General features: G+C 34.8%; 1 protein-coding gene and 1 long non-coding RNA gene across 3 annotated transcripts in view; one reads left to right on the forward strand and one right to left on the reverse strand.

Annotated features, from left to right (window-relative positions):
* Window positions 1-27,617, forward strand: part of LOC123682842 (TATA-binding protein-associated factor 172) — a 123,526-nt gene that overhangs the window by 17,110 nt on the left and 78,799 nt on the right. For both annotated transcript variants that reach the window (XM_045621642.1, XM_045621643.1), the window contains exons 5-8: window positions 3,600-4,132; window positions 4,951-5,224; window positions 5,309-5,595; window positions 17,973-18,396. In XM_045621642.1, coding sequence (XP_045477598.1) covers window positions 3,600-4,132; window positions 4,951-5,224; window positions 5,309-5,595; window positions 17,973-18,396 — 1,518 coding nt within the window. The remainder of the gene's footprint in view (window positions 1-3,599; window positions 4,133-4,950; window positions 5,225-5,308; window positions 5,596-17,972; window positions 18,397-27,617) is intronic.
* Window positions 5,276-5,790, reverse strand: LOC123682845. Its single transcript, XR_006747893.1, has 3 exons — window positions 5,726-5,790; window positions 5,471-5,668; window positions 5,276-5,416 (listed from the first exon to the last, which is right to left on the reverse strand). It is a non-coding gene; the product is annotated as an uncharacterized LOC123682845 (long non-coding RNA).

Consider the following 27,617-nt stretch of genomic DNA (forward strand, 5'->3'; position numbering starts at 1 on the left):
TTGCAAGATACAATTTTAAATGGATTATTATTAAAAACAAGTTGGTCCATGATGTCATTGATGTCGGACAAAATTCAGGCAAACAAATTGTTATTGTTTTTCTTTTTCTTTCACTTAAAATCAGTAAAATATAGGTTAACGATAGAAAAACGGCCAGAAACCGACCGACCTGCCGCGAGTATCAAGACGCCGGTACTAAAATAGCCTGAACCAATAATATGCAATAATATGTTAGTTGGGGGTCTATAAGATTAAATGAGATGATCTATAAGATAAGTTTGTCTATGGTTCTTATGTAGTTATCCACCTCTCCATCGTTTTCAGCATAAACGATGTTAGGCAAATGGGTCTGAAAGATCGGGGATCACTACCATCTTTCTTCCCTATTTTTGGTATGAAGATTACTTTGGCCCTGCTATATATCTTAGGTATTTGACCCAGTGCTAGACTCCTTTTTGTTATCTTCAGGAGATGGGGAAGAATCTCCTCCATTCCTTTCTGTAGGAGTACAGGGAATATTCCATCTACTCCTGATGATTTGGAAGGTGTTTATTGCCCATTCCAGCCGTTGTCTTGTAAAAAGTTTCTTAGCAATATCCCAATCTTCCTTGCGGGGATTTTTGGTTTGAATCGCTATATCAGCGTTTATTATTGAGAAGAAGAACTGATCGTTCCTCTTCTCCCTCAATAGGTGCTTTCCAGCCAACGTCAAGAGCTACTCGGTACAGCTCCGAAGCGTACCGAAGCGCACTTGTAGTGTTCCAGTAAACAGGGCGCCGAGGCCTCGCGTTACCTTCCCCTTTCCCCTGAAGCACCGCCCGCATTTGCGGGGCTTCGACCCCTGACAGGTGTGAGAGAGAAAGAAGACCGTTACTTCGCATAAAGTACGAGACAGCTGTAGAACGCTGGTTTGTTTACGTTGAATTTGACAGTTTCGTTTTGGCGCGTTCCACTCATAACAAGGGCTCGAAGCTCTAGTGCGCCGAGCCCCGTGGGACACGCACCTGACTGGAAAGCAGCCCGTGTATGACCCGTCTGGCTTTCTGAGCGACATTATGGGGTTGTTTCTCCCCTTTGTCATTACTTTTTGTAAACTGGCTGCTGTTGGAGTAGAAGTGATCTTTTCACAAAAGACGCGAAAATCAAGTCTTTTGGCCATCCTTATCTCCTTATTGTACAGAGAAAGCTTAATTACCGTATCTTTTGGCTCTATTGAAGAGCCGACGAACCTCTACTCTGAGGGTTGACAAGTTCTCGTTCCACCAAGGTGCCTCCTTACTTGTTCGAACTTTCGAGAGTCGACAACTTGAGTGAAAGGCCTCTATTATTGCCGTACTTACTTGTTCGACTTCTTGTTCCAGATCGTATTGCGGGTGTTTTGTCCCATCATTTTCGATCTGTTCTAAATTATCCTTTAGATGAACCTTATATACAGACCAATCCGTGTTTCTAGGATTTCGACTTGGAAACGACGAAGTTCACTCCCCCGTTATATTGAATTCGATAATCCTATGGTCAGGAAGTGAGGGTTCATTCATTACTTTCCAACCTGTAACATTTTTCCTAGCAGTAACGCTGGCAATTGTCACGTCCAGAACCTCTTCTCTTACTCTCGTGACAAAGGTGGAAGTTGTCCCCACGTTTAGGGTCTCAAGATTATTAGCTAAGAGATATTCAAATAAGCACTCACCTCTGAGGTTGTTGTCCGTGCTGCCCCAAATGATGTTATGCGCGCTGGCGTCACAGCCTTTTATGACTGGAGATTTTCTACTGTTACAGTATTGCACTAGCTCTTGCACTTTCGCGGGCGGTGTTGTGGGCCCGTCTCCAGCGAAATAAGCGGATGCAATGACAATGTCTCGGTCAATACCCCCAACATTGAGGTGTACCATAATTGGGACTACATCCCGAGTCATGTATTCTGAAACACAATGTAATTAATGTTATTTCTTATGAGCACACAGGCACGTGAAGATACTTGCCTCTGGTCGTAAATCAATTTTGAGTCTTTACAAGCCAAACCTTTTATTTGACCTACTTTGTCTCCTTTCTTTCCAAGCCCCGAAACCGGGATGCGTCCGACCCGAAAGTTCATCGCGCATACCCCTGCTTTCAGAGCTTCCTCGGATTGGTTATCAATCCCAATCGCGATTATGGTTCCTTTTCCCTCTTTTTTGGAGTTCAGAACCTTCCAAGCCTCTGGATTGAGGTTTGAATTCTGAAAAACCTGATTCCTCAGGTGCAAGTCCCTGATGGAGGAGTCGTAGGTACTTCCGCACTCCGGCTCCACTGAGACCCTTTCTCAGTGGATCATCTCTGCCGCCTGGTTGTCGCAATTTGAGCATCTCAAACGGCAGACGGTTTTTCCGTTTGTTCCCTTTTCCAAGGGGGCCGGATGAATAGGTGGAGGTCTTCTCCCCCTCTACTCCAGTAGGTTTATTTAATTCTTGGTCCTTTTCCATAATAGGTCTCACGAGAAGCTAGGGTCGTATAGGTCCATTTGTACAGAGCCCCGCATGTAGAAGTAAGGGAATTATACAATTGAGTTCCCCTGGTTCTCCAAGGTCGAAACCAGTAAAGACTAGGTCCTCTAACCAGTCATGCATCCCTCAGCCTGGTTTCCCGCCTTGGATTTAGAATTTTTGATGAGGTTGTTTCCTCTCGGTCCGGGCGGTTAAGCCAAGGCCCCCGCCTTGGTTCGCTCAAGACCTAACCTGGCATCGTTTACCTGAGTGCAATCCTTAGTCACGACACTACAGTTGGGACAGGGATTGATTCTGCCATGAAATGGTTCCAAATATTTGAATTTATCATTGAAAAATCGTCACACGAAAGCTTCAAACATTGGTTAATTATTGAAGCTTTCATGTGACGATTTTTCAATGATAAATTCAAATATTTGTTACCATTTCATGGCAGAATCAAGAAATTCAAGATTTTTGAGATGTGACACTTTTCTTTCGGATGAGCGATATGTACTTTGCCTGGCCAAAATATATCTGATTATAACAGAAATCCATTCTTTTAATTAATTCTTGTTAAGGAGTGATCTATGCTTTCTGTGATATTCATCTTAAAATATCTAGCATCTTAGATACTCGTAATTTTTGTTTTTCGATAAATTTTAATATTGTCTTGAACCTTTTTCTTTGATGGAGTTTAGGGAATAAAATTTTCCTTCGTTGCTGTTGGATCTGAATATAAGCCAAGGAGCAGGGTAAAATTACAGTTTGGTCTTCTCTTACTCCTACTCTTGTTATTGTATGGCATACTAATAACAGAGGTTTTTATTCAATTTATTTCATGATAAATAATTACAAACTCTTACCGGCAAACTCTATTGATCTAATCTCCTGATCATACCAAACACTCAAATATATTTCAACCACCCAAAACATTACATAACTGAAAGAAATTATACTACAATTGTATGTACATCATCCTATTAGTTATGGTAAAATTTGAAAAATCCAACCTCATTGGTTTATTAAATCATATTGATATAATTCAGAAATCAATATTTAAAACAAAAGCCACTATGAACAAATCTATTACTACTTAAACAAAATAAAAATTCACTGAATAATTACCTTCTGCAGGTGGCGACTTGAAGGAAAAACTGGCGAAACAAAGACAAATTTTGAATGCTAAGTTAGGTCTTACTGAAGCTGCAAAAATTGGAATAGATGTATCTGATTTATTCTCAAATGAAGATTTAATAATCAAAATGGAGCCTCTGAATATGTCGGACACTAAAAAACCACTACATGAATTTATCACAGCAGTGAACGACTCACTCAGTTGTCGAGAAAGGAATCGTGCCAAGAGGAAAGCTCGTCAAGCTGTTGGTAAGAAGTCTCGAGAAATGGGTGAAGACAATTCAACAAATGAAGAATTGGATAATAGAAAAAGAATAAAATTTGAAGTAAAAGAGGAAATAATGGATTTTGGATCTCCCCCTGAAGCAGGGGAATCTATGGATTGGCCTCTGGAATGGTTCTGTGATAAAATGAGTCAGGAGTTGTTCAGTTCTTGTTGGGAGTCCCGACACGGAGCTGCTACTGCCCTAAGAGAAGTAATTGCAGTCCATGGTAGAGGGGCTGGAAAATCAATGAACCTTACTTCTAAACAGGTAACTTTTTATTTGTCCAATGGAGGGTTTTTTTAAAGGAGATTTTTTTTTATAGAATGTGGAAATCATCAAAATAATTTTTTTCACCATAAATTGTCCTAATTGAATGATGGGTGTTATATCAACCTCTGAAGTCTGTAATTCACAAAATTTCGGTTATCACAGGGTTTCTTTAAATTTTAGAACATACTGAACATCAATAACATTTATCATTACTGCTTGTAGTAACTATTAGACAGGGCAAAACTTTTGCTCAAATCAAACTAACAGTGAATTTGAACAACTTCTGTGAATAATTTGGGTCAATATTATTGGTTATTCTCAATTTTTTAACGTTAGTCTTTTTCTTTCTGTGGTTAAAACTGATCAGAATGAAGAATTTCATAAAAAATCAACTGAAAAGAGTATATTCAAATATTCCAAAAATCCCCATTCCATGACTGAAGCTAACATCTTTCTTTCCGGCAACATTCTAATTTATCAGTTCAACTTAATTATTTTATACAGGGAATTGTTTATTTTGACGATTTTTACTATTTTTTGAAAAAACTCGCAACAAAGTTTAAACTGGGATATGAAAAAGAGAGAATTTTATATTTTGAGTTCGAAGAAACCTAAATATATTTCCAAATGTTATATCTTGACTGCCATACATATCTAGAATTTGGGTATTTCCTTCAATTATTTCATTGTTTTCTTTTCTACCTTTCATCACTAAGGTACAAAGATAGATAGATATACTTCTTTGAAAGTTTAAAGTTTCTTCTCAGGTAAATAAACACTGTTCCTCATATTTCAATTTGTCTTTTCTTTAACAGATGTTCAACTCTCATCAGATATGGTTAGAAGATATGGCAATAAGACTTATATGTGTATTAGCATTGGACAGATTTGGTGATTTTGTATCTGACGCTGTAGTTGCTCCTGTCAGGGAAACTTGTGCTCAAACTCTTTCGGCTGTACTCAAATTGATGACAACAGAGAGTTGTTTGGAAGCCTTAAAACTATTACTACAGCTTTTAGATTATAAAGAATGGGAGGCCAGACATGGCGGTTTACTAGGACTGAAGTATTTATTAGCAGTTAAGGAAGGTGTGTGAAATTCAAAGAAAACTAATATCACTCATTGAATTTTCAATGTTCCGCTTGTATTTTGAGCTGATTATTTTGTTTCAGATATAAATAATTTATTACTGCCACAATCATTTCCTCATATTTTGAATGGATTGTCAGATCCAGTGGATGATGTTGGAGCAGTTGCGGCCTCATCTCTCATACCAGTTGCTGAAAAATTAGTTGAATTAGTTCCAACATCGGTGCCCCTAGTAGTTGACAAACTTTGGGAACTTCTGGCCGAACAAGATGAACTTGCCGCTGCATGTAATAGTTTTATGGGTTTATTGGCATCTATTCTAAATTTATCTATTGCTCAAGCACTATTGCCACCACAAAATTTGAATAATGTGAGTACAGATATAAGATTTGATTTTCTTTCTCTATATATTGAAATTAATAACAATAAGTCGATGTCTGTATCTAAAAACAGGTTTTATTAATATAACTTACATCAAAATATAACGAGGAATACCTTACCTAAAAACAGGAATCGAAAATTAAATTTCTAAGGGCCAGTTGCACCATTTGCCTAAACATTGATTAAAATTTAAACATTGATTAATTTATGATTTTTCTTGAGAAATCATAGAGTAATCAACGTTTAAATTTTTAATCAATGTTTAGGCAAATGGTGCAACTGGCCCTAAATACTACTTATGACAAAGAAAAAAAATCTAATTAGACAAACTGTCAATAAAAGTCATAAAAGTGAAACATGTTCATTTAGATTATCTGTCTAAAGAAATGTCAGTTTCACTTTTACATAGAGATATATTTTTAGCATGTAGCTAAAATTATTCTGAAATTTCACCATTTCATCTTAATTTTTCCTTAATTCTTGCAATAATAACAATTCTTGAATATTTGTATCTCAATATATTGAATATAAACTGTGACACTTATAGGACCCATGGTACAGGTGGTAACTTGCTAGTATTTCAAACAGTAGTAGATACAAGTTTCAATTCCGTGTGAAAATTAGTTATCATTTTTAATTTTTCCTATATTCTAAATAAGATGCATAGAAAACCTGGTGTGTCTACTTATACCTGTAAAACTTTCAGACAAAACGGGAGATTTTTCAGATTTATACCTACTTGATTTCGAGGGATCGCGGTCTGTTTTAGATGGCGCATACATCGTTTACATTTGACATTTCTCTCAATTCTCGACTCTTGTGAACCAAGGGCGTAGTTTTTTTTTTCTTGGTGGGGGATAATCGAAAAAAAAATTTTTGACGACAACTTTTATTCATATCTGTAATGTTAGAAAAAGAAGTTTGAACCAAATTACTCGAAATAAATTTTTTGTTACTAATTCGGTTGTTCTTACCTTATACTGGGTGTTCTCAAATTAGAGTTACAAAGGAAAATGAGAAATTACTTGGATAATTTTGAGAAAAAAAAGTTTCATGAATATGAGCCCACAAACGCTTTGCTTTCATATACATATATATATATATATATATATATATATATATATATATACATATTCAGGTTGTTTCTAGTGTGTCGTATATTATATATATATATATATATTTATATATATTTATTAATCTTCGCTACAGATTGGGTAAATAAATACCAAAACTTATAATTAATGAAAATAATATAATAATCCGTCCTTGGACCTCTGTTGTTCCTTATTTTTATCAATGACCTTCCTGCAAGTTTGAAAGATGAATTGTTAAGTTTTTGTTCCCAAAACGAGTTACCATCATTCTCGAAGATGTGTTTGATTAGTTTGTTTGCTGACGACACATCGTTTGCTGTTAGGGCTTCTTCTTTCGAAGAGCTCCAAATATTGTGCGAGTTTCTACTTGATTGTTTTGTAAAATGGTGCCGTACAAATAATCTTGTAATTAATATCGGAAAGACTGAATGTATTCATTTTTCATTGGGTAAATATAGTAAGAAACTCGTTCTTCACCATCTAGATACTGTAACCACATCTAAAGATTGTGTAAAATTTCTTGGAATTTCTCTGGATGAAGGTTTAAGATGGTTCAGTCACATTGATTTGGTCTGCGGTAAATTGAAAAGTTCATATTTCGCTATAAGTAGAGTAAGACACTTGTTTCCCATGTCAACGTTGATCAATATTTATTACAGCTTAGTATATAGCCATGTATCTTACAACATCCTACTTTGGGGAAATTCTTCAGAGGTTAGTAGGGTATTTATTATTCAAAAGCGGATTTTGCGCATGATATATGATATAACACCAAGGACGTCTTGTAGACCAGTTTTTTCACAAAATGGTATTCTCACGCTGTCGTGTATTTTCATTCTTAAAACCTTATTATATATTAAGGAAAAAGAGAATAGCATCACAAAATTATCAAGCTTTCATAACTACCATACAAGAAGTGGGGGAGTGCTGTTTGTGGCAAAGCACAGAACAACAAAATTTGAAATGTCGCCCACATATCAGGGCATAAAATTGTTCAATCATTTACCTTTCCATATTTCGTCTCTTAATCTTAGAGAATTCAAGGCCAGTGTAAAAGCTTTATTGTTAAGAAATTGTTATTATACTGTTGGTGAATTTTTAAACGATACATCTGATAATTATTTATGTTAACTTTTTTCTTTTTTCTGTGACTTATCTCACACATAATTGTATGTCTTATGAGATCAATAAACGATTATTATTATTATTATTATGTCGGAAACTAAAAATGTTATTAGCTAATTTGAAATGAAATTAGCTAAAATATCAGTTGTTATACTGAAGGGGTTTTCCAAAAAGAGCATTTTGATATTAAAGATAACGAGTATATTTTAAGAGAAATTAATGAATGTTTATTTCAATGTAGAGGAAGATTTGTCAATAACGATGGAAAACGATATCGACCAAATCGAAATTTACATCAACTCTTTCATTCTGTAATTTTCCTTTGGAATATTCTACTAGTTCCCCATAGGCTTTATTTTTGATATTCCTGTTTGCGTATGCTGAACTTTTCATTTTCCATCGACAGGTTGTCTGCCTGAATATTTCGATGAAACCTATCAAAAATTCTTTTATTTTGCACAAGAATTTGGTGCGCTACGAAGTTCCGACGGTACTTGATAAATTGCCAGCTGTCTGTGATCATCTGAAATCCGACCCGGATACTCAATAAAACAACCTCTCGAGTGGCAGGTTTCGACGGCAGCAAGAGATGGCACACTAGCTACCATTTCGACGCAAGCTACTTGGTCGCCTGCTTCCAAAAGCTCGAAAAAACGCTTCGTGAGTGGCGGGCATTAGGTCGGATGGCGTTTGTCGAGAGGTTGTTTTATTGAGTATCCAATAAAACAACCTCTCGAGTGGCAGGTTTCGACGGCAGCAAGGGATGGCAGACTAGCTACTAGCTACTTGGTCGCCTGCTTCCAAACGCTCGAAAAAACGCCTCGTGAGTGGCGGGCATAAAGGAAGGTACTCTCTGATTAACGAAGCTCCTGAAAAGCAATAAAAATACAATTAGTTCGCGCTCTCGAAGAGTTCCGAGGATCCGAAGTTCGTTGACTCGTATGTGGTTAGTCATGTCATATGGTCAGCAAGTACACTGAAAGAATGCTAAGCTGGCAATCATTTCACTAGAATCAGGGGATGGGTGGTTCGTTCAATTTCGACGAACCATATCGAACCAGTGGTGGGATTCTGTAACGGCAAAGCGAAGCGAAAACGTGACGAAACGACAGTTTTGCTCGGTTCGGTATTCTGTAAAGGGATTCGGCAATAGTCGTGTTTGCCGAAGCAAAGAACGACCTCATGACGATAACGAAACATTTTAGGGTTCGTTGTCATTACGAAAAGTCCGACGACGTTTTTGATTGGTTTACTTTTACCACGTGACCAAGTCTTAAGCGTCATATTATGACAATTGAATGATTTCGATTTCGAGGTTATACTTTTGAATGTTTTGCTTCACAATATATATTAGAATTGCAAATCAACTGCACATTAATTGAGTGATATCAAGTTATCAGAGTTATCAATATTCGCTGTTCAAATGGCGTTCTCGTGTTCCTCCAATTCCAATAATTATCCATAAATGGTTTCAATTCATCGAATAGAACGTGAACTAAATGTTTCGACAAACGGAAAACGTCTATGAATCTCTCATCCGTTAAGTTAAATGGATCATTTCTATCTCGAAGAAATCTATTCTCCTCTCTTGTAAGAGTTAGACGAACTCTTCTTGAGATTTCCTCGTCGATGATCAGAATCATTGAAAACATGATGAATATTTCTTTATACCTATACACACTATTAGTTGACTCCCCGAACTTATTTTGTAGTATGGGTAGGTTTTGTAACTGGAATAAGAATGAAGGTTTTAAATTATAATCCATTGAACGAGGTTCCATTTCGAATTTCTTCCAGTGCTCAAATAAGACTTTGTAATACTCAATATTTGCATTCAGGTGCTGTATTCAATTAGCTAATTCATTCTTAATGATAAACTAAACAGTTTAAAATGGTATGAAACCCTTTGTTAAGTAACTTCCAATGAGAGTCATAAATCAAAATATAATTTCTGACAATACTCACGTTAAATACTGTGGATTATTCAAAGGACATTACAGCTAGAGTCCATAAAAGGGACTCTTATCTCATTGCTCTTATTAGAGATTATCTCAGGTACCTCATATGTCAAAACCTGCAGAATCCTACAGTAGCTCAAATATCTACTTATTTGCAACGTTGCCAATGTTCCTTCGTGTAAAGTCGGTAAGCTCCGACAACGAAACTAAAAGCGTAAAGATAACGAAACGATAAAGAAAAAGACGCTTACAGAATACCGCATTCGCTCCGCTTAGCTTCGCTTCGTAACGTTTAACGTTATCGCTTTCGTTTGCTATGATAACGAAAGTTACAGAATCCTACCCCAGATCCATTGCTGTGACGACCTGGTTTAAAACAAGGGCGTAGATCTTTTTTTTTCTTAGGGGGGGAATCGAAAAAAAAAATTTTGAGGACATTGTTTACTCATATCTATAATGTGAGAAAAAGAGGTTTGATGACGAAGTTTGAACAAAATTACTCGAAATAATTCTTTTTATCACCAAATCAATTGTTCTGATCTTATACTGGGAGAATGAGAGATTCCTTGGATAATTTTGAAAATAAAATGGCCCATAAATACGAGTCCTACTTTTTTCGCATGTTTAACCAGTTTATCAAATCTTTATTAATCTTCGCTACAGAGTTGGTAAATAAGTACCAAAACTTATAATTAATTTATTCATCACAGCTACCTAACTGGATCTTTTTAATAATATGGATTTTCCTGGAATTCGATTGCAAATACCACAAAACTACAACAAACCAAAGAATGTAGTACTAAACTAGAGTTTCTTTTTAAATTTTTCTTTTTGTGATTCACAAAAAAATAATTCTGGAGGAAAGAAGCGGGCACCATTTCAGAAAAAGTTCACCCTGTAGATTTGCATTCAAAATTAGGATATCACATGATGAAAACTTTAAATTGGAATATCTATGCCAATTCAAGTTAAATATCTTGTGGGAAGGTGATATGAGAGAAAAAAATTTGAACACCTGTATATCATAAACAAAGCGTTTGCGGACTCATGTTATAGGGCTTTTTTTCTTGAAATGATCCGAGAAATCTGTCATTTTCATTTGTACCTTTAGGGAACATCATGTAGATATAGTCAATTCATTACTGATGTCTTCACAAATAAATTGCTTTTTCAATGAAACACAATAAAGTGTACAAAACAGCATAGACCATTTTTCGATGCGACTTACTCAGTTCAGTTCTTTGATAACTACTAATTGAAATTTTGTTTCGAGAATGATACATAAAACGGGTAAGTGTATACGGATGACGAAAAATCACAGATGGCAAATAAGGGCGATGCTGAGAAAGCGGATAGATAAAGGAAAATAATAAACCTCGAACAAATACGAGCTCATATAAAAGTATCTTGAAAGCTTTAATAAACTCATAAACAGTAGAGTGGTCCGATTTTTTACTGACGTCGATTTCAAAGAAAAGTAAAGTGATTACCCCCAGTACCCCCCACATTTCTACGCCCTTGGTTCAAAAGATCTGTTCCATTGGCCCAATGGTTCTTGTCAGCCACTTCCCTCATTGGCTTAGTTCGAATAATGTTCGATTTGCGCATGATTCAAAGATCCGTAGATCTCGTTCTTTCGTTCCTTGTTTTCTTTTCCTGGTTATGAATGTTAAGTTAATTTCAGCTTTGTATTTGAGGTTCAGTATGTTTTTAATCGGATCGTTAATTCGGAATAATGATTTATTCGAGACATAATCATAAACATAAAGGATATTATCCATGATCACAAAGTTATGAGTTACTGAATTTCCCAAATATAATGAATTGAGATCTGGTTCATGAGATGATTATGGATCTATCAAAAAAATTTCAAAAACCTTAACCAATATATGTCTTGTTCCAATTGCGGACTGTGAACTATTCGAGGTCTTAGTTATTAATAAAGAAGTAGAAGTAAATCACGAATGTACATTTTTTCAGAACACAAAAATTCACGAGGCCTTGACTTAGTATTACCATAGTATAAGGAAAGGATAGTAAGCCAACCGCCGTTTGACGGCAAGGAGCTGGTCACTTGGAGTCGCTTCTGTAGTTGGAACCAATGTTTTACGGGTTGCATATATCGAACACTATTGACTACCCAAAGTGGAGAAGTAACTCGATAATAGATGGCGCTGAATCATGAGCTATAGATGGCGCAGAAATAATACGAAAATTCATTCAGTGGCGTGGTTGAAAAGGGGTCGCATAACATTGCCAACAATTTTTATGTTATTATTAAGTTACCACTACATTTGAATATTCGAATATTCATTGAATATTTATTCGAATAATTGCGTTTTGCATTACGATAAAAGTTTGAATGATCACTTAACTCTCTATTCAGGAATAATTACAACAAATTGATAGATACAATTGAATTAAAATTATTCATATAATAGTAGAAAGTGGTTTCATCCGAAGAAATATGAATAGAATTGGGATATTATCAATGAAAAAAATATAAAAATTGGATATAAGATTCAAACATATGAATTTAGCAATAAAGAGTTCTAAAAATAATAATATAAGATTCCACATTCGAAATGTAATGCCGTCTTTTAAATCGTTGGTAAAGTTTTTTCATTTGAAACCTTGCTTTTCTGATCCCTATGCATTGTGATTTTTAGACATTTCTCTATTTCAGTGGTCAAAAATTTTTTTATTCTGAATTGAGAACCGACGAATCTTTCTATTCTTTTAAACCTGGGGTCTTGAAATGTACACACATCCTCCTCTAACTAAACTGAATCAGAAAAACAAAGTGTTTTGAATCATTCATAGAATTGAGGACGAAGTGTATTCTTGGAGGATTAAATGTTCTCAAAATCCGCTCTATCATTCTTTTTGTATCTGTATACCTGTAATGAATCTTATATAGGAACAAAATTGACACAAAAATATTCGAAAGGGTATCATAAATTACAAAGTTATATTGGACAATTTACCGGCTGGGATTTCCAAACTATCGGAAGAAATTCAATAAAGGGGATGAGTTTACATCCGTTTGTTCGTTCAACAGAATATTTTGGGTATTATACCTGTTTATTTCTAGGGATTCTAAGAGTGTTAGTCTTAAGCTCTTGTTTTCTAAATGAAGGATTTCAAAGTTATTATTGAAGGTATGGTCCCATTCTTTTAAGTGATTCGCCTAGGTTGAAAACGAACTATCAGATGTATAACTCTTTTGGTGTTCCTTTATCCTTTTATTGAAAGATCTTCCTGTTTGTCCAATATAAACCATAGGGCAATCATTACAGGTTAACTTGTTAATGAACATCTCTAAGTTGTTACTTGTTTTGAAGGATATTGTGTAATTGAATTTTGTCTTCAGGTATTTAGCAATCTTTTCAGAAATATTATTAACATAAGTTAACGAAAAAAATTAAGTATCAATACCATAAAATTGATAATATTTCTGAAAAGATTGCTAAATACCTGAAGACAAAATTTAATTACACAATATCCTTCAAAACAAGTAACAACTTAGAGATGTTCATTAAAAACAATAAAGACAAAACAGATAAAGGAAATAAATCCGGTGTCTACAAGTTAACCTGTAATGATTGCCCTATGGTTTATATTGGACAAACAGGAAGATCGATAAAAAGAGTAGTACGGGAAAAGCTTTATTAAAATTGACGGATAAACATCTCAATCCTAACTGTTTCCAAAAAATGAACGTGAAGTTAGCAGCACAGTTATTGAGTCACAGTGTTTATGCTGCTATAATGACAGCCCTAAGAACTGGAGAACTAGTATCGGCAACAGCCGAAAATACTGCACGCTTTGTGGAAACCATCAACAACTTATTCGATGCTTTGAATAGCACACGGTTTCATTCAACAAAACCTTGTAATCGTGCACTTAGTGATAGAAATCCGGAAGTTATAACAGCCATTAATAATGGTTATGAATTAATTGAAAACTTGTATAAAGTTGGCAAAAATAACAAATTAACGAGGCCTGATAGTTTTGATGGTTTTCTATTAACTATAAATGCCGTGAAGCAATTTGCATATGATCAAAGAAATGAGGGATTCAACTATTTATTCACGGGAAGGCTTATTCAAGATCCTCTCGAGAATCAATTTGCTGTGTATCGTCAGAGAGGGGGATATAACAGAAATCCCACAGTAAGTTCATTCAGAACAGCATTCAAAATTAGCATTGTATCAGATTTTTTAAGGCCATCTGCAAGTGCCAATGCAGGTAGTAAGGCAGATGACGATGAAAATATTTTAGTGGCAGATAACAACGAACCTTTTCACTTATTGAATCTCGATGAAAACTCGTCTTCATCAGAATCGGACGATTCGGATTCTTCAAGTAGTCCAAGTAGTATTCCTGCCACCGAATTTCGAGATGAAGTGACATTGGAAAAATGTTCTGTAGTATATTTTGCAGGTTATTTGGTCAAAAAATGTTGGGAGCGTTTCGGGTGTGAAGATTGTAAAATCACTTTGGAGGCTCCTAAAAATCTTGAAAATGAAGATGAGCTCTTGATCTTTTTCAAAAATTACGGTTTAAATTTTGAATGTGGATTAAAAGCACCTACATCTTTGCTGGAGAAATTCACAACAATAGTTTTGGATTGTTTCAGCAAAGATATAGGGAAAAGTTGCAATGATAAAGTCATGTGTAATTTGAAAAAAAAAAGTGTTAAATGCATTAAAAATTTTCTGCCCGAATGGTTCGCAACGAATATCATCTGCTCGGAACATAGAAGATATATTTTAGATTTGTTGTTAAGAACTGCAATATATAAATATTGCAAAAATATTTCCAGCCTACTTAATCTCGGCAATCATCGAAAAATGTGAAACTGTCAATTGTTCAACATTATTGAATATACAAAAGGCCAATTTTTTGTAATATTGACTACTTTCAATGTGATCTTGTGTCAATGACCATAGCTGTCGAGACACGTTAATTTAAATAAATAATCATTCAAAATAATAATAATAATCAATAAAGTCCCATTTTTAGAAAATAGGACTTTATTGATTTAAATTCGTTATAAATGAACAGAAAAGCAAAACAACTTATATCTTAATATTGTACGAACAGAAGGAAAGTCCAAATAACCTTCAAAATATAAAGATCAAATAGAATATTTTTCTAATGTCACTTCGGTTCGAGCTATTCGATTGTGGGACTACTAAAAATAAATAAATAATTCTCTTTATTCCACAATAATTCAAATCATAATGAAATGGCGTCATCAAAATTGAGTAGTTCGGAGGATATTTTCTCGATATCATTGAGATTATTACTCCACAACAGAATATTCGTGTCATCTACATATTTCAATAGCAGGTATAAGAGAAGGTATATAGAAGCACAATAGGCTTTCATTGAGTTTCAACATATCATAAACGGAATTGTTGTCATACTACCAAAATATTTTCATTAACATATGGCTGACTACCTTGCAGGTAGACTCTGTTGCAGATGTAATTTGTAACAATGCTAATTTTGAATGCTTATTGTGGGATTTCCATTCTCTGTATTGTATTGGGATTTGATTCTTGAGTCGATCTTGAATAAGCCTTTCTGTCAATGAATTTTTGAGCCCACATTTTTTATCCGTTGCAAGTTGCTACACGGTTTTTATATATAGTGACAAGGAAACCATCAAATATATGGGTCTCGGTACCTAATTTGTTATTTTTGCCAACTTCAAAGAAATAATTGCCAGTTAATTCATAATGATTATTGATGGTTGCAAGAGCATTCGCTCAGTATCTTCATGATTACAAGGTTTTATTGACTGAAACTGTGTGCTTTTCAAAGCATCAAATTCATTATCACCAGGGCAGCACTGAGACTCAATAACCCTCATCAATATCGTATAGTGTCTTATATCGGAAAAGCTTTATTCCCATAGAAAATTATTTTGTAAAGAATTGGTGCGGGTTGAATTCAAATGATAGAGAGTATCGAAAAAATACATCATATTGTTTCCTTCCAAGAACAAAAATCAGAAACTTTTGATTTCTAATTCAGTAAAAATTGAGGAAATCTCTCTAAATTTTTATTGAATTAGAAATCGAAAGCTTCTGACCTGGTCGTAGCTAAATTCTTTAATGTATTTCTGACATCTAAATTCACCTTGATACTCACTTGTTACCATTTACTTGAATATTGAAGGGATTGAGGCAATAGGTCCTTTCTCAAATGCTGGATAAATAACAGATTTAGAACAAGATCTTGTAGAACTGATGTTAACCAGAGAGCTAAGAGTATTAATTAAACACGGATAACAACGATTCTGATTTAAAAAATCATTTTCAGTTCTTTCTTCGTTAATGGTTGAGCTTGGATTTAATAAAGTAGCTTATTTACTTTATGAAAAAAACTGCACAGCACTAAGAGTGGCTATTTGCTTAGTATGTATAGAAGAACTAAAATTCCATCTGTCTCTACCAACTCTTGAACTTTTCTTTATAAAATTTCTTTTATTTGATATTAAAACTGAATTTTCCAATTTTCAAGTTTTTTCCTTCATTTTTACCAAAAAAGATGTATTACTAGGAAACCTCTAATATTTCAAGCTCCTGAGCTATATGAAAAATCCATTGATATGTTCAATCCACAAACTACAACCCGAAAATATTCATTTCAATTTTAAATATAAGGTAAATATAAAAATAAAACATGATTTTATTTATTTTCAACATCATTGAGATATTTCAATATAATTTGGTTGTTTAAGGTAAACTTTTCTTCAAATATTCATAAAAACATGGGCTGATTTTTCGGTCAGAAAATATTATTACAGTCGAATAATAAAATACATAACTCGAAGAATCGTAGAAGGTTGGGAAAAAATGATCGAAACCAACTGTCAAATGCTAAATATAACTTTTGAGAAATTTCATTGGAACTTACGACATTAGGAATTAAATGTTGATAGAAACTTTCACTCAATCTATAACAAAACGATGTCAATCGAATATTCTTCAAATACATTCAATTGCAATATCGATATCCCGCAAAATGGAGTTTATTCCATTCATAAATCCTGAAAAAAACTAGAGATATCATTTCATGACGACTGGACCTGATTAGTGATTTCATGATAACTTGTAGCATTGTACTTGTTTATCACAAATATACGCCACTGGCGTAAATTCTTATTGTAGAGCAGAAAAAATATCAAAATATAGAAATCTTCTTACCACTCTATTTCAAATGTTTTAGTTCTTCAAAATAACACCAATTCTTTCAGAGGGCTCCACTTTACGGACCAATTTTTTGACAGTAAAATTCGAGGCTTAACGTGAGTGCAACTAGATGGCGCTCAACATCAACAAAATCGAAAAAAGCACTACACTGGCTTACTATCCTTTCCTTATACTATGGTATTACCTACTGAATTGCCTGTATCTATCCCAACCAAATGAATACAAAAGATCTGAAATCCCTCGAAATGATATTAACTGTAATTAATATACCTTGTTCCCGAAAAATATTTAATTCATTTTAATCCACTTCACATAGCCAGGTTTAAATATCTAGTTGAAACCGAAAACTTCTCAAAAAATGATAACAATATTTAAGACCTTTAAAACATTTTCAAGATATACTAGTTGGTGCAATTACAGAGCCCGGTTTCTGTTACTCCACTATCTATCATTTTTCTTCAAAACCGGGTACCAAGTGCCGAGTGGATGATTCATTTGCGAAATGGATGTATATTATTACTACCATATGTTTCTTTTCTTTGCAATCAGTCCAAACCGAAACTCGTCTACCTAGACTCGGATAACGAACCATTCTATGGATCTTCGGGTCCTAAAAGATCCTCAAATTGAATGAACTGAATGTGAAAATTTGGATCAATTCAAAGGACAAATCATTTTCAAAGAGACGACTTGATTGAACCATTCGTTCCGAAGACCAGGGTCTTTTGATTCGTTTGTTCGTGAATGACACATCTCTACTAGAAACCGACGCGTTCAACTAGTCAGTGGATATGCGTTTCAATAATATAACATACTTCACATTTGAAATTCTATGTTAGTTTTCCATCAAATAAACTTTTGTACAAAAAGATAAAAGACTTAAAACATTGAAATTTTATAATTTATTTATAATTGTTATTGTTGTTTTCTAATTATAGTTTTTTTTTGCATAATTTTAAGGTTGTTCCAAAATTGTGGCCTTTTCTTAGTCATAGTACATCATCCGTTCGAAAAGCTACCCTTCAAACTCTTCATACACTGACAGAAGCACCATCAAAAGATATTAGTATACCATGGAGTGCTCTTCTCCTTCAGGAAGCATTGCGTTATGTGTTTCAAAGAGTTCTAGTTGAACCATTGCCTGATATCAGAGAAGTAGCTGAAAAGGTTTGGGTGAACCTTGTGAAAAATTCTGGATTGGTTGAACTGTTGCATGCTGCTTGTCCCTTTATCACTGTGTGGTTGGTTTTGAGTATGCAGATTACAAGTATTCCTGTTGATTGTGCATTGCTGATATTTGCAAGTACTCATAAAAAGAAGAGCACCATCGATGGACTGCATACATATGACAATAATATAGTGGTACCTAAATGGTATATAGGAGGTAAATTATTACAATATTCTAGAATTATCTCCCATTTTTCCTTTCAATCAGAAGAAATTCTATCAGTTGAAGGTCAGAGTGGCAATTTGATATGTCTATCATGAGCATTGGATTCTCATTCTAATCGTGTAACAGACTTCTCTCTCCATGACTATTGAAGTAAAATAAAAAATGCTTTTTCTGACGCTAAATAACAATGTAGAATTCAAAAATGACATTGTTAAAAATTGAATTATGAAAATCAATTCAGATCACAAATAGCTTTCTATTCTCTCTGTTGGTATAAGTATTTCAGGATATTCATTGCATAAGGAGGTATTACAGAATAATTATCCTTCTAGTGGATTCAGAAATCCTATATTTTCCTTGAATCAAAATGAACTAAGAACCACAAAAAAAGAATATGTAAATCTTTATCACACGCCACCAAGATGCACAGAGCATGAGGTATGAACACTTCAGTTTGTCAGAATTAGGAAATTAACTGAAATTCATCATAGAGATATTTCATTTCTTTATAAAATTGCAAATCAAATCCAAAGTTTTTTAATAGCCTAATGGAATTAATATTTTTTTCCCTTATTTCATGTCTATTTCTGGCCCTAGTACACTTTGCTTTTTTGACTCTTGTTTCAAAGCGAGAATTGTAGCAAGCCATGGAGTTATGTTTTTATTTGTTACATTTTTGAAAAATTCATATCAAATTTTCTGTATCAATACCATTACACAAGCAACAAAACATAAAGTGAAATTACAAACAGTTTATTTATAACTATTAAAGACCCTGCCCTTCCTAATTTGAGTCATGTCACTTCAAAAAGATGAAAATTGTTTTGGTTGCCTGCATTTTTATATTGCAGGTGAAAAAGTTGAACTGAATTTCATGGCTAAATCGAAAGTTAGACCTGAAGGGTTTTTGGAATTAAATGATAGAAGAGAACTTATGCACAGATGTTATAAAACCATTATTATTGCATTATAGATAAATATGATTAGCGCACGAACATTCCTCAAGGTTTAATTGTGGACCTCATTGATGAACATTGGGAGGATTTAAAGAATCATACACAGATTCGACTTGGGGCAGTTGAGAATATTATACAGTTTATTTTCAAGAACATCTATTGTACTTATAATGGTAAATTTTACAGCCAGATTAGAGGTTCGGCTATGGGGAACCCAGCATCACCTATTCTAGCTGAGATGGTCGTGAACAAGGTTGTTGCTTTTGTTTTGTCTAATGTAGATTTCTTGATTCCTTTTGTGTATTTTTATGTTGATGACATTATCATGTCCATTCCAAGAGATTTTGTTTATTATTTGAACCGGGGTTCGTTGTGGCTCGATAAGCCTTCCGGGAACTGCGACCATGTAGATATTTTTTATTCTCTCCATTCCAAGGGATAGTGTTCAAAAAGTCTCACAGGTTTTCAATAGTGACCTCAAATTTACCTATGAGTTAAAGAATAATAATTGAATTCCGTTTTTAGATGTTCTTCTAATCAGAGATGGTAACAAGATCATCAGCGATATACATAAGTGTGGCAACATGGCGCGTAATAGTTGAGTTATCGAAGCTTAAAAAAGAATATTTAATGAAAATAATATTATATAGAAAACTTCCCAGTGGTACTGTTATCTCTTCCGAATTACAAAAATTCATAGAGAACAGCGATTGTGGATCATCAAATGAAATTCTCATAACACCGAAACATAACCAAAAAAATGTTTTGGAAAAACTAACACTAGAAAACGAGCTGATACTTGCAAAACAAGAAATTGGGTACTTACACAAGCTCACCAAGAACTTAGAGAAGACAGTAAGTGACAAGGCTCACAAAATTAACTTGCTGACATCAAAGCAACAAGAACAAAATAAACAATCGACGTCACCTACAGATTGCGACATTGCCGGTGTGACGAAATTATCAGAGGTCTATAAGCCCGAACAGAACGCCCAAAAAAATTAAAATTCTACCGTCAGATCATTGAAGTCGATCAAACATAGAGTTAAAAATCCAAACCGAAAAACCGAAGCAAAAGAAATACGAGGTATTGACAGATCCCAGACAACGTTTGGCAGTGCCCCAAAACGTACATGGTTGTATGTTGGACGTGTCGAAGAAAGTGTCGACGCAGCCCATATTAATAATAAATGCCATTCATTTCATAATCAAATTTCACAAGTGAAAGCATTGAATCGAAATATCGTCAAAATAATCTGTTTGATACAATTTTAACTCAAAAATTCTTCTATTGTATATGGTTCTAGTTCCAGAAGAAGGGAGAACAGTTGTTTTTTGAATCTCTTGTAATTTGTTTCTCTTCTTAATGGTATAGACAACTTGTTGAAGTACCTTATGCAGGACTAATGAGCACTTTTTTCAGTGGATGAGAGACGATGTTTTGGGTATGCTATTTCTAGATTTCGTGTATGAAGTGTTTTAGGTGCTTCTTCAGTGAGATCATTTCTGTTGTTATGGAGAAACAAAAGGCATTCTTGAATATGGATCGCTGGGACTGTCAGAATCCCATTATCCCTGAACCTCCCTCTGCATGACTCTAGTGGTTTCAGCTTCAGCATTATCCTCAAGATTCTTTTCTGCATAACCATGACATCATACAGCTTTTTTGAGGAACCATAAAATAATATGCCGTATCGAACTCTGGATTCGAAGCCTCCATAGTATATCGTTTTCATGGTGGAAAAATTTAGGTAGCCTGATATCACCCTCATTGAGAAGCATATCCTTGAAAGTGATTTGCATACCTCTTCAATGTGTTTTGTCCAATTTAATGTTTCATCTAGATAAACACCAAGGAACTTTATAGATGGGCAAAGTTCTATTGGAATCCCTTCCAAAATCATTTTGTCAGGTGTGATGAATCCGGAATGGATAGTTTGGAATAAAACTGACTTAGTTTTTTTATCATTGAGAAGTAGACCATTTGATCTGAACCAGTTACCAGCATTGCACATGACCAATTCAGTCTTCGAAACAGCTTCAGGGTATGTTTTGGCTTTAATGATGATGTTCTTGTCATCTGCATATCTCACAATTTCTACGTTGTCAAAGTCATTAGTGAAAATTATAAAAAGTATCGGGCCTAAAATACTTCCCTGAGGTATTCCCAAAGTGACATCGATTACATCTGACATTTCAGTTGCTCCATCTTTCCCTATAGTAGTCATTTGCTTTCTGTTTGAAAGGTAAGACTTGAACCAAGGCAAACCGGGTCCTCTTATTCCATATGATTCTAGCTTATCTATGATGTAGTCGTGGGACAATGAATCAAAGGCCTTAGATAGATCTAGAAAGAGTCCAATGGTGATCTTTCCGTTTTCTAGTGCTTGGTGGATGTTTTTCAGGAAACTATATATGGCTGTCTTAGTTGATCTTCCTCGTCTAAAACCATGTTGGGAGTCAGCAACAACTTCTTCAAGAAAGCTAGACAATCTCCTCAACATCACAGCTTCCAATATTTTTGAGAATGATGGCAGCAATGAGATAGGTCTATAATTCTCTATTTTCTCCTTATCTCCTTTCTTGAGAATGGGCTTTACTAATGTTAGTTTAAAGCAATTAGGAAAGATTCCAGATTTTATGGAGTTGTTCATGATGAAGTTCAAAAGACTGATAATCTCTTCTGCGGTGTACTTTATAACAGTCATGGGTATGCCATCTACTCCAGAGCTCAATTTATTTTTGAATGAATTTATTATATGTAGGAGTTCAACTTCGTTGGTTCGTTGGAAGAAAACTGATCTATCTCGGTCTCTAATGTCATGTCTAAATTCCTGCTTCGGCAGCTGGAGAAGGGCCTTTTCTGCAGAGGTGGCAAAATGCATGTTAAAGTCATTAGCCACTGTCTTCAAGTTATCGGGTAAATGTATGTCCGTGTCATTGTTTTGACCTCTGATCTCTCGGAAGATAGACCACATGCACTTGGCTCTATTGTCGGAGCTATTAATCTTCTCTTCATATTTCTTTACTTTAATTTGTTTCAGTAAATAATCATATTTCTTTTTTTCTTTTTTATGTAAAGGATCAAATTTTTTGTTTGCAGTTTTGCAGGTAAATAGAAAATCCAGACGCTTCTTTGAAGCAATGATAATAATAATAATAATAATAGTGCTTTATTTCAGATCAAATTAAATATGTACATGTACATGAAAAATGAAATGAAATAGTGTCATAAGTCATAACTTGAATAGATTTACTTGATATAATCTGATATACTGTATGGCTCTAAGTTCAACAAATATACAAATAATTTCTTTTTGAAGCATTTAGTGTCTTCGATCCTTTTTATGTTGTCAGGTAGAGAATTATAAAGTTTTAAGCATCTGAACTCTAGCTGTTTTTGAGTTGTTGTGAGATTACATAGTGGGTAATTATAATTATTGTTTCTTGTCATGTGTGTGTGGTCACTTTTGAAATGTTCAAACATACATTTGTTCTTCTGAAGAAATAGTAGGCATTCCTGCGCATATATAGCATACACTGTCAAGATGCCATTCCCCTTGAAGAAACCTCTGCAAGACTGTCGGTATTCCATTTTGTTGAGAATTCGAATCGCTTTTTTCTGCAAGATAAACAATGACGACATATTTCCTGACCCATAAAATATTATGCCAAATCTGATTTTCGATTCAATGGTAGCATGGTAAATAGTCTTCATTACTCTTGCATTTAGGTGTTTAGATAAGGTTAAAAGTGCATAAATGGATGATCCCAACCCTTCACAGAGACTGTCTATGTGTGCGCTCCAGTTAAGTCGATGGTCTATAACAATTGCCAGAAACTTTGCATGCTCAGATACTGCAACTTTGCAGCCATTCAAGGTTATATCTCCTGGACTCCCAATAGTAGGATGGAAAAGAATTGAGTTTGTTTTGGCATTGTTCAATATTAAGTTATTCTCTCCAAACCATTTTTCAGTGTACTCCATTACCTGCGATGCCAAGAGCTTAAGGTCTGGCCACAGTGTTTCCACAGCGAGTAAATTCGTGTCATCAGCATAATGCACGCTCATTATCTTTCCATCGAACCAATCAACTTCAATTCCATAGTCATTCAGGTACACCAGGAAGAGGAGTGGACCAGCGATCCCTCCCTGAGCAATACCCAAGATGATATCCCTCAAATCCGATGTAACTTCCATGCCGTTCATACATATTCTCACAAGTTGAGTTCTTCCTTGTAGATATGAAGTGATCCATTGAAGTGCTGTCCCCTCGACTCCACAACACTGGAGCTTTCTGAGCAGAACCTTTGAGTCCAGGCAGTCATATGCCTTGGAGAGATCCAAAAAAAGTCCAAAAGCCAAGTCTCCATCCTCAAAGGCATCAGTAACTTTCTTGACAAACTGATACATAGCTGTCTGAATGGACCGCCCTCTTAGGTATCCATGCTGGCTCTTTTTAAAGAAAGCACTTTCCAGAAGAAACTCCATCAACTGACTGCAGAAGGCCATCTCAAAGATTTTGGAGAATGAGGTTATCACGCTGATAGGTCTGTAATTGCCGTAACAAGCCTCATCCCCTCCTTTATATATTGGGACTATTACTGCCGTTTTAAGACTGTCTGGGAAAACTCCTGTTTTGATAGAATTGTTTATTATGAATTTCAGAGGTTCTATAATTTCATCACAGGTCTGCCTTATTAAACTATTTGATATGCCATCTATTCCGCTACTGTGTTTATTTTTCATCTTCTTAATTATTGATTTGAGTTCTTCAGATGACAGAGCATTCAGTTGAAATTTCCTTTATGGTTCCTTGTTCTCCTCGTTTTTATTGAACTTATTCTTTATTATGGATTTTGTCAGCTGGGATGCATTGTTCACAAAGAAGTTATTCATATCATTGGCAATTTTTTTCGGGTTTCCCTTCAATGGGAGTTCTCTTGATTTATTTTTATTTTTTAAGGAGTTTATTATTGACCAGGTAGCTTTGTTCTTATTGTCTGCATTATTTATCTTTTCCTCAAGTGCTTTCTGTTTTTGTTGAATTAACGCTGAATCATATTCTTTCTTGACCTGTTTATATTCTTCTTTTAATTCACTGTTCCCTTCTTTTAAAACCAGTAGAATATCCAATCTGTTCTTTATTTCTCTAATTTTTGGATTCGACCTATCCAATCTATTTATTTTCCTATTTCGCAATTTTGTTAATGGGCATGCTTTGTTTAGGTGATCAGTATATAATCGATGGAATTTTTCAAATTGTAGATTTACATCACTGCCATCAGTGTTGTAAATTTGTGACCAGTCTTGATTGATTAGGTATTCCTTCAATTTTTGTATATTTTCTTTAGAAAATATCCGTCTCAGTATGAATTCACATGATGTATCATATCGAAAAGAGATCTTCTGAGCTGTGTGATCAGAAATATGTGTTTTCATTACTTGGGTGTAATATGGAACCTCTATGCTGGTGTATATTCCATCGATGCAAGTTGAGCTGGTTTCAGTAGTTCTTGTGGGCTCAAAGATTGTTTGTTTAATATTGTAAGTGGAAAAGAAGTTCAAAAGCTCAGATTTTCTGCTATTATTTCCCATCATATTAACATTGAAATCTCCAGTAACAATTATATCTATATGATCTCTTGTTAGTCCATCCATTATTGGGCTTAATTTTTCCTTTAATAGTTCTGTATCTCCGTTACTGTAGATAGTAATACAGACAAATGTTGCTTCTTTTAAGTTGTATTCTACGCCTGCACATTCAAATTTGCCCTTCTTTGAGATTTTACATATCTCCTTCCTTTCCTTTGCCTGAATATCATTTCGTACATACATGGCCACTCCTCCATGTTCACCTTCATTTCTACAGAATTTTGCCATTAATTTAAAATTAGGTAGTGCATAATTGAGCAGCTGATCCTCTGATTTCCAGTGTTCGGTTATACACATAATACCAATGTCTTCATTTTCTTTCACAATTTCTTCTAGCTCGTACATTGCATTTCCTATTGATCTCACATTTTGGTGGAACAATGAGAAAATTTCTGTTTTTTTCTTACTTATATTGTGGTTGTTTCTGTTGGTATTATTTGTTTTTGTTTCGATGACTCTAAAAAATGTTGCCCTCTTATGAAATTGAATATAGATTCAATTTCATAAGAGGGCAACAACGAATGAGATATCCACTGGCCAGAAATCATTTTTGTAGACTGCTTCCTTATATTCTAGTGGAACTCCCACCATAAAGCTTCTGAATCCGGAGTGTTTATATTTAGTTTCAAGCAATTTCACAACTATTTGACCGATTTGTGTCTTACATTTATCAGCTACATATTTTTGGATAGCAGATTCCGCCACAGATTCGTCCACTTTCGAAATAAACAACCATATCTTCTTTGGTTCTTTGTTTGATTTGAAGGATTTAAAGTCAGTTTCGTCCATTTCTGTTCCTGAACCAACATTCGCCTTTTTATTTCGTTTGCGATTTTTCCTCACTACTTGAAATCCGCTTGATTCTTGTTCATTTTGTTGTTCTTGGATTCTCTCTCTTTCCTTCTCATTGTTTACATTAATTTCGATGTTTTTGTTATTCTGCTTGTCATCTTTGCGGTTTGTCAAAATTGACAGATTTGACATTTCTAACCTGGTTGGTATTTCAAACAATGGTGACTTTGTTGTTTTGTCATTTTCAGTGATTTTCTTATTGCTATTCTGTGTCAACGTCAATGTTGTGTTTACTCTTTCGTTTTGATTTTTTCTTTGCTTATCTGTTTGACTGTTTTTTATATGATTGTTTCCAAATAGATCGATTTTTTCAGTAAGAAGTTGATTCTTCTCCCGTAATAATTGGTTTGCTTCCTGACATTCTTTCAGAAGTTCTTTCAGATAACGATTTTCCATGTTAAGTAATTTATTCTGCGTCGAAATATCTTCATACGATTCATTTTCTTTAACCACTTTTTTTCCACTGCCGATGTGCTTGCATGTCGCATTTTTGTTATTTGCTGCTGCTATTATGCAGGAAGGGTGAAAATTTTCACTGCATTTATCACACTGCACAGAGTCAACAACTTTTTTGGCACAATAAGCGCATTTTTGCTCGTTAATTCTTTTTTCTTTCTCGGAGCGTAAAACCGTTCCACCTTCACTTGTCGCCATCTTGACTCTTCCTGATGATTGATGGGTGATATTGCTTCTTCTTAGGTTTGTTATTCCATTTCTTAAGTGGACAAGTACGATTGAACAGGTCCTGATAAGTAATCAAGAAATAAGCCCATTGATCGTTCACGTCTGCCTGGTCTTGCATTAGATTCCAGTTTACTGATTTCAATGCATCTTTTAAGGTCTTCAAGTTCCTTGTACTTAGGTCTCTTCCATATATATAGGTTTGGCAACTTAAGTTTTCTGTTTGAAGAGTCATGAGTTGACCACTATGATCAGATATATGAGTCTGTTGTACCTCAACCTCTATGTCATCATAGTTAGTATAAAAATTGTCAATACATGTACTTGAATTATGTGTTACCCTAGTGAACTTATCTACAGTGTGATATATACCGTAACTATTGATTAACTGCAGGAACTGTTGTGTAACATTTGAACTTTCATTCATTGTATTGATATTGAGATCACCAGCAATAACAACAATCCCGTTGCTCCTACTCAAATGTATAATGACCTGTTCCAAACGTTCCAGAAAAGATGTTAATTCTACACTGGGAGGCCTATAAAGACATATCACATTCACTGTAAGTCTCCCATGTTGGACTTCAATGGCAGAGCATTCAAAAATTCTAGGAATTGACCAATTTTCCAGTCTTCCCAATACCCTCCATTTGACAGATTTATGACAATAAATTGCGGTACCCCCATGCTCATTTAATCCCCTACAGAAGCTAGAGGCCAAAACAAAATTTTCTACTCCATAGTTGGATAGCTGTTCCTTGGTTTTCCAGTGCTCAGATACACACATCACATCGACAGAAAACTCCCTCGTAATTTCTTCAATCTGCTCAACAGCGTTTCCAATTGATCTCACATTCTGATGGAATATCTTGACATATTGTTTTCTTGGATTTCTAATACCTACTCTGGAGGCGACTTTGGTAGGCTGCGCTGCTCTAAAAACTTCTGTCCTCTCATAAAGTTAAATCTATCGAAAGATACACCGATTGGCCAGAACTCGTTTTTATATACTTCCTCTTTCATTTCCATTGGGACACCCACCATATAACTTCTGAAACCTGCTTGAT

This window comes from Harmonia axyridis, chromosome 6 (genome assembly GCF_914767665.1).
Source record: "Harmonia axyridis chromosome 6, icHarAxyr1.1, whole genome shotgun sequence".
Classification (NCBI taxonomy): Eukaryota; Metazoa; Arthropoda; class Insecta; order Coleoptera; family Coccinellidae; genus Harmonia; species Harmonia axyridis.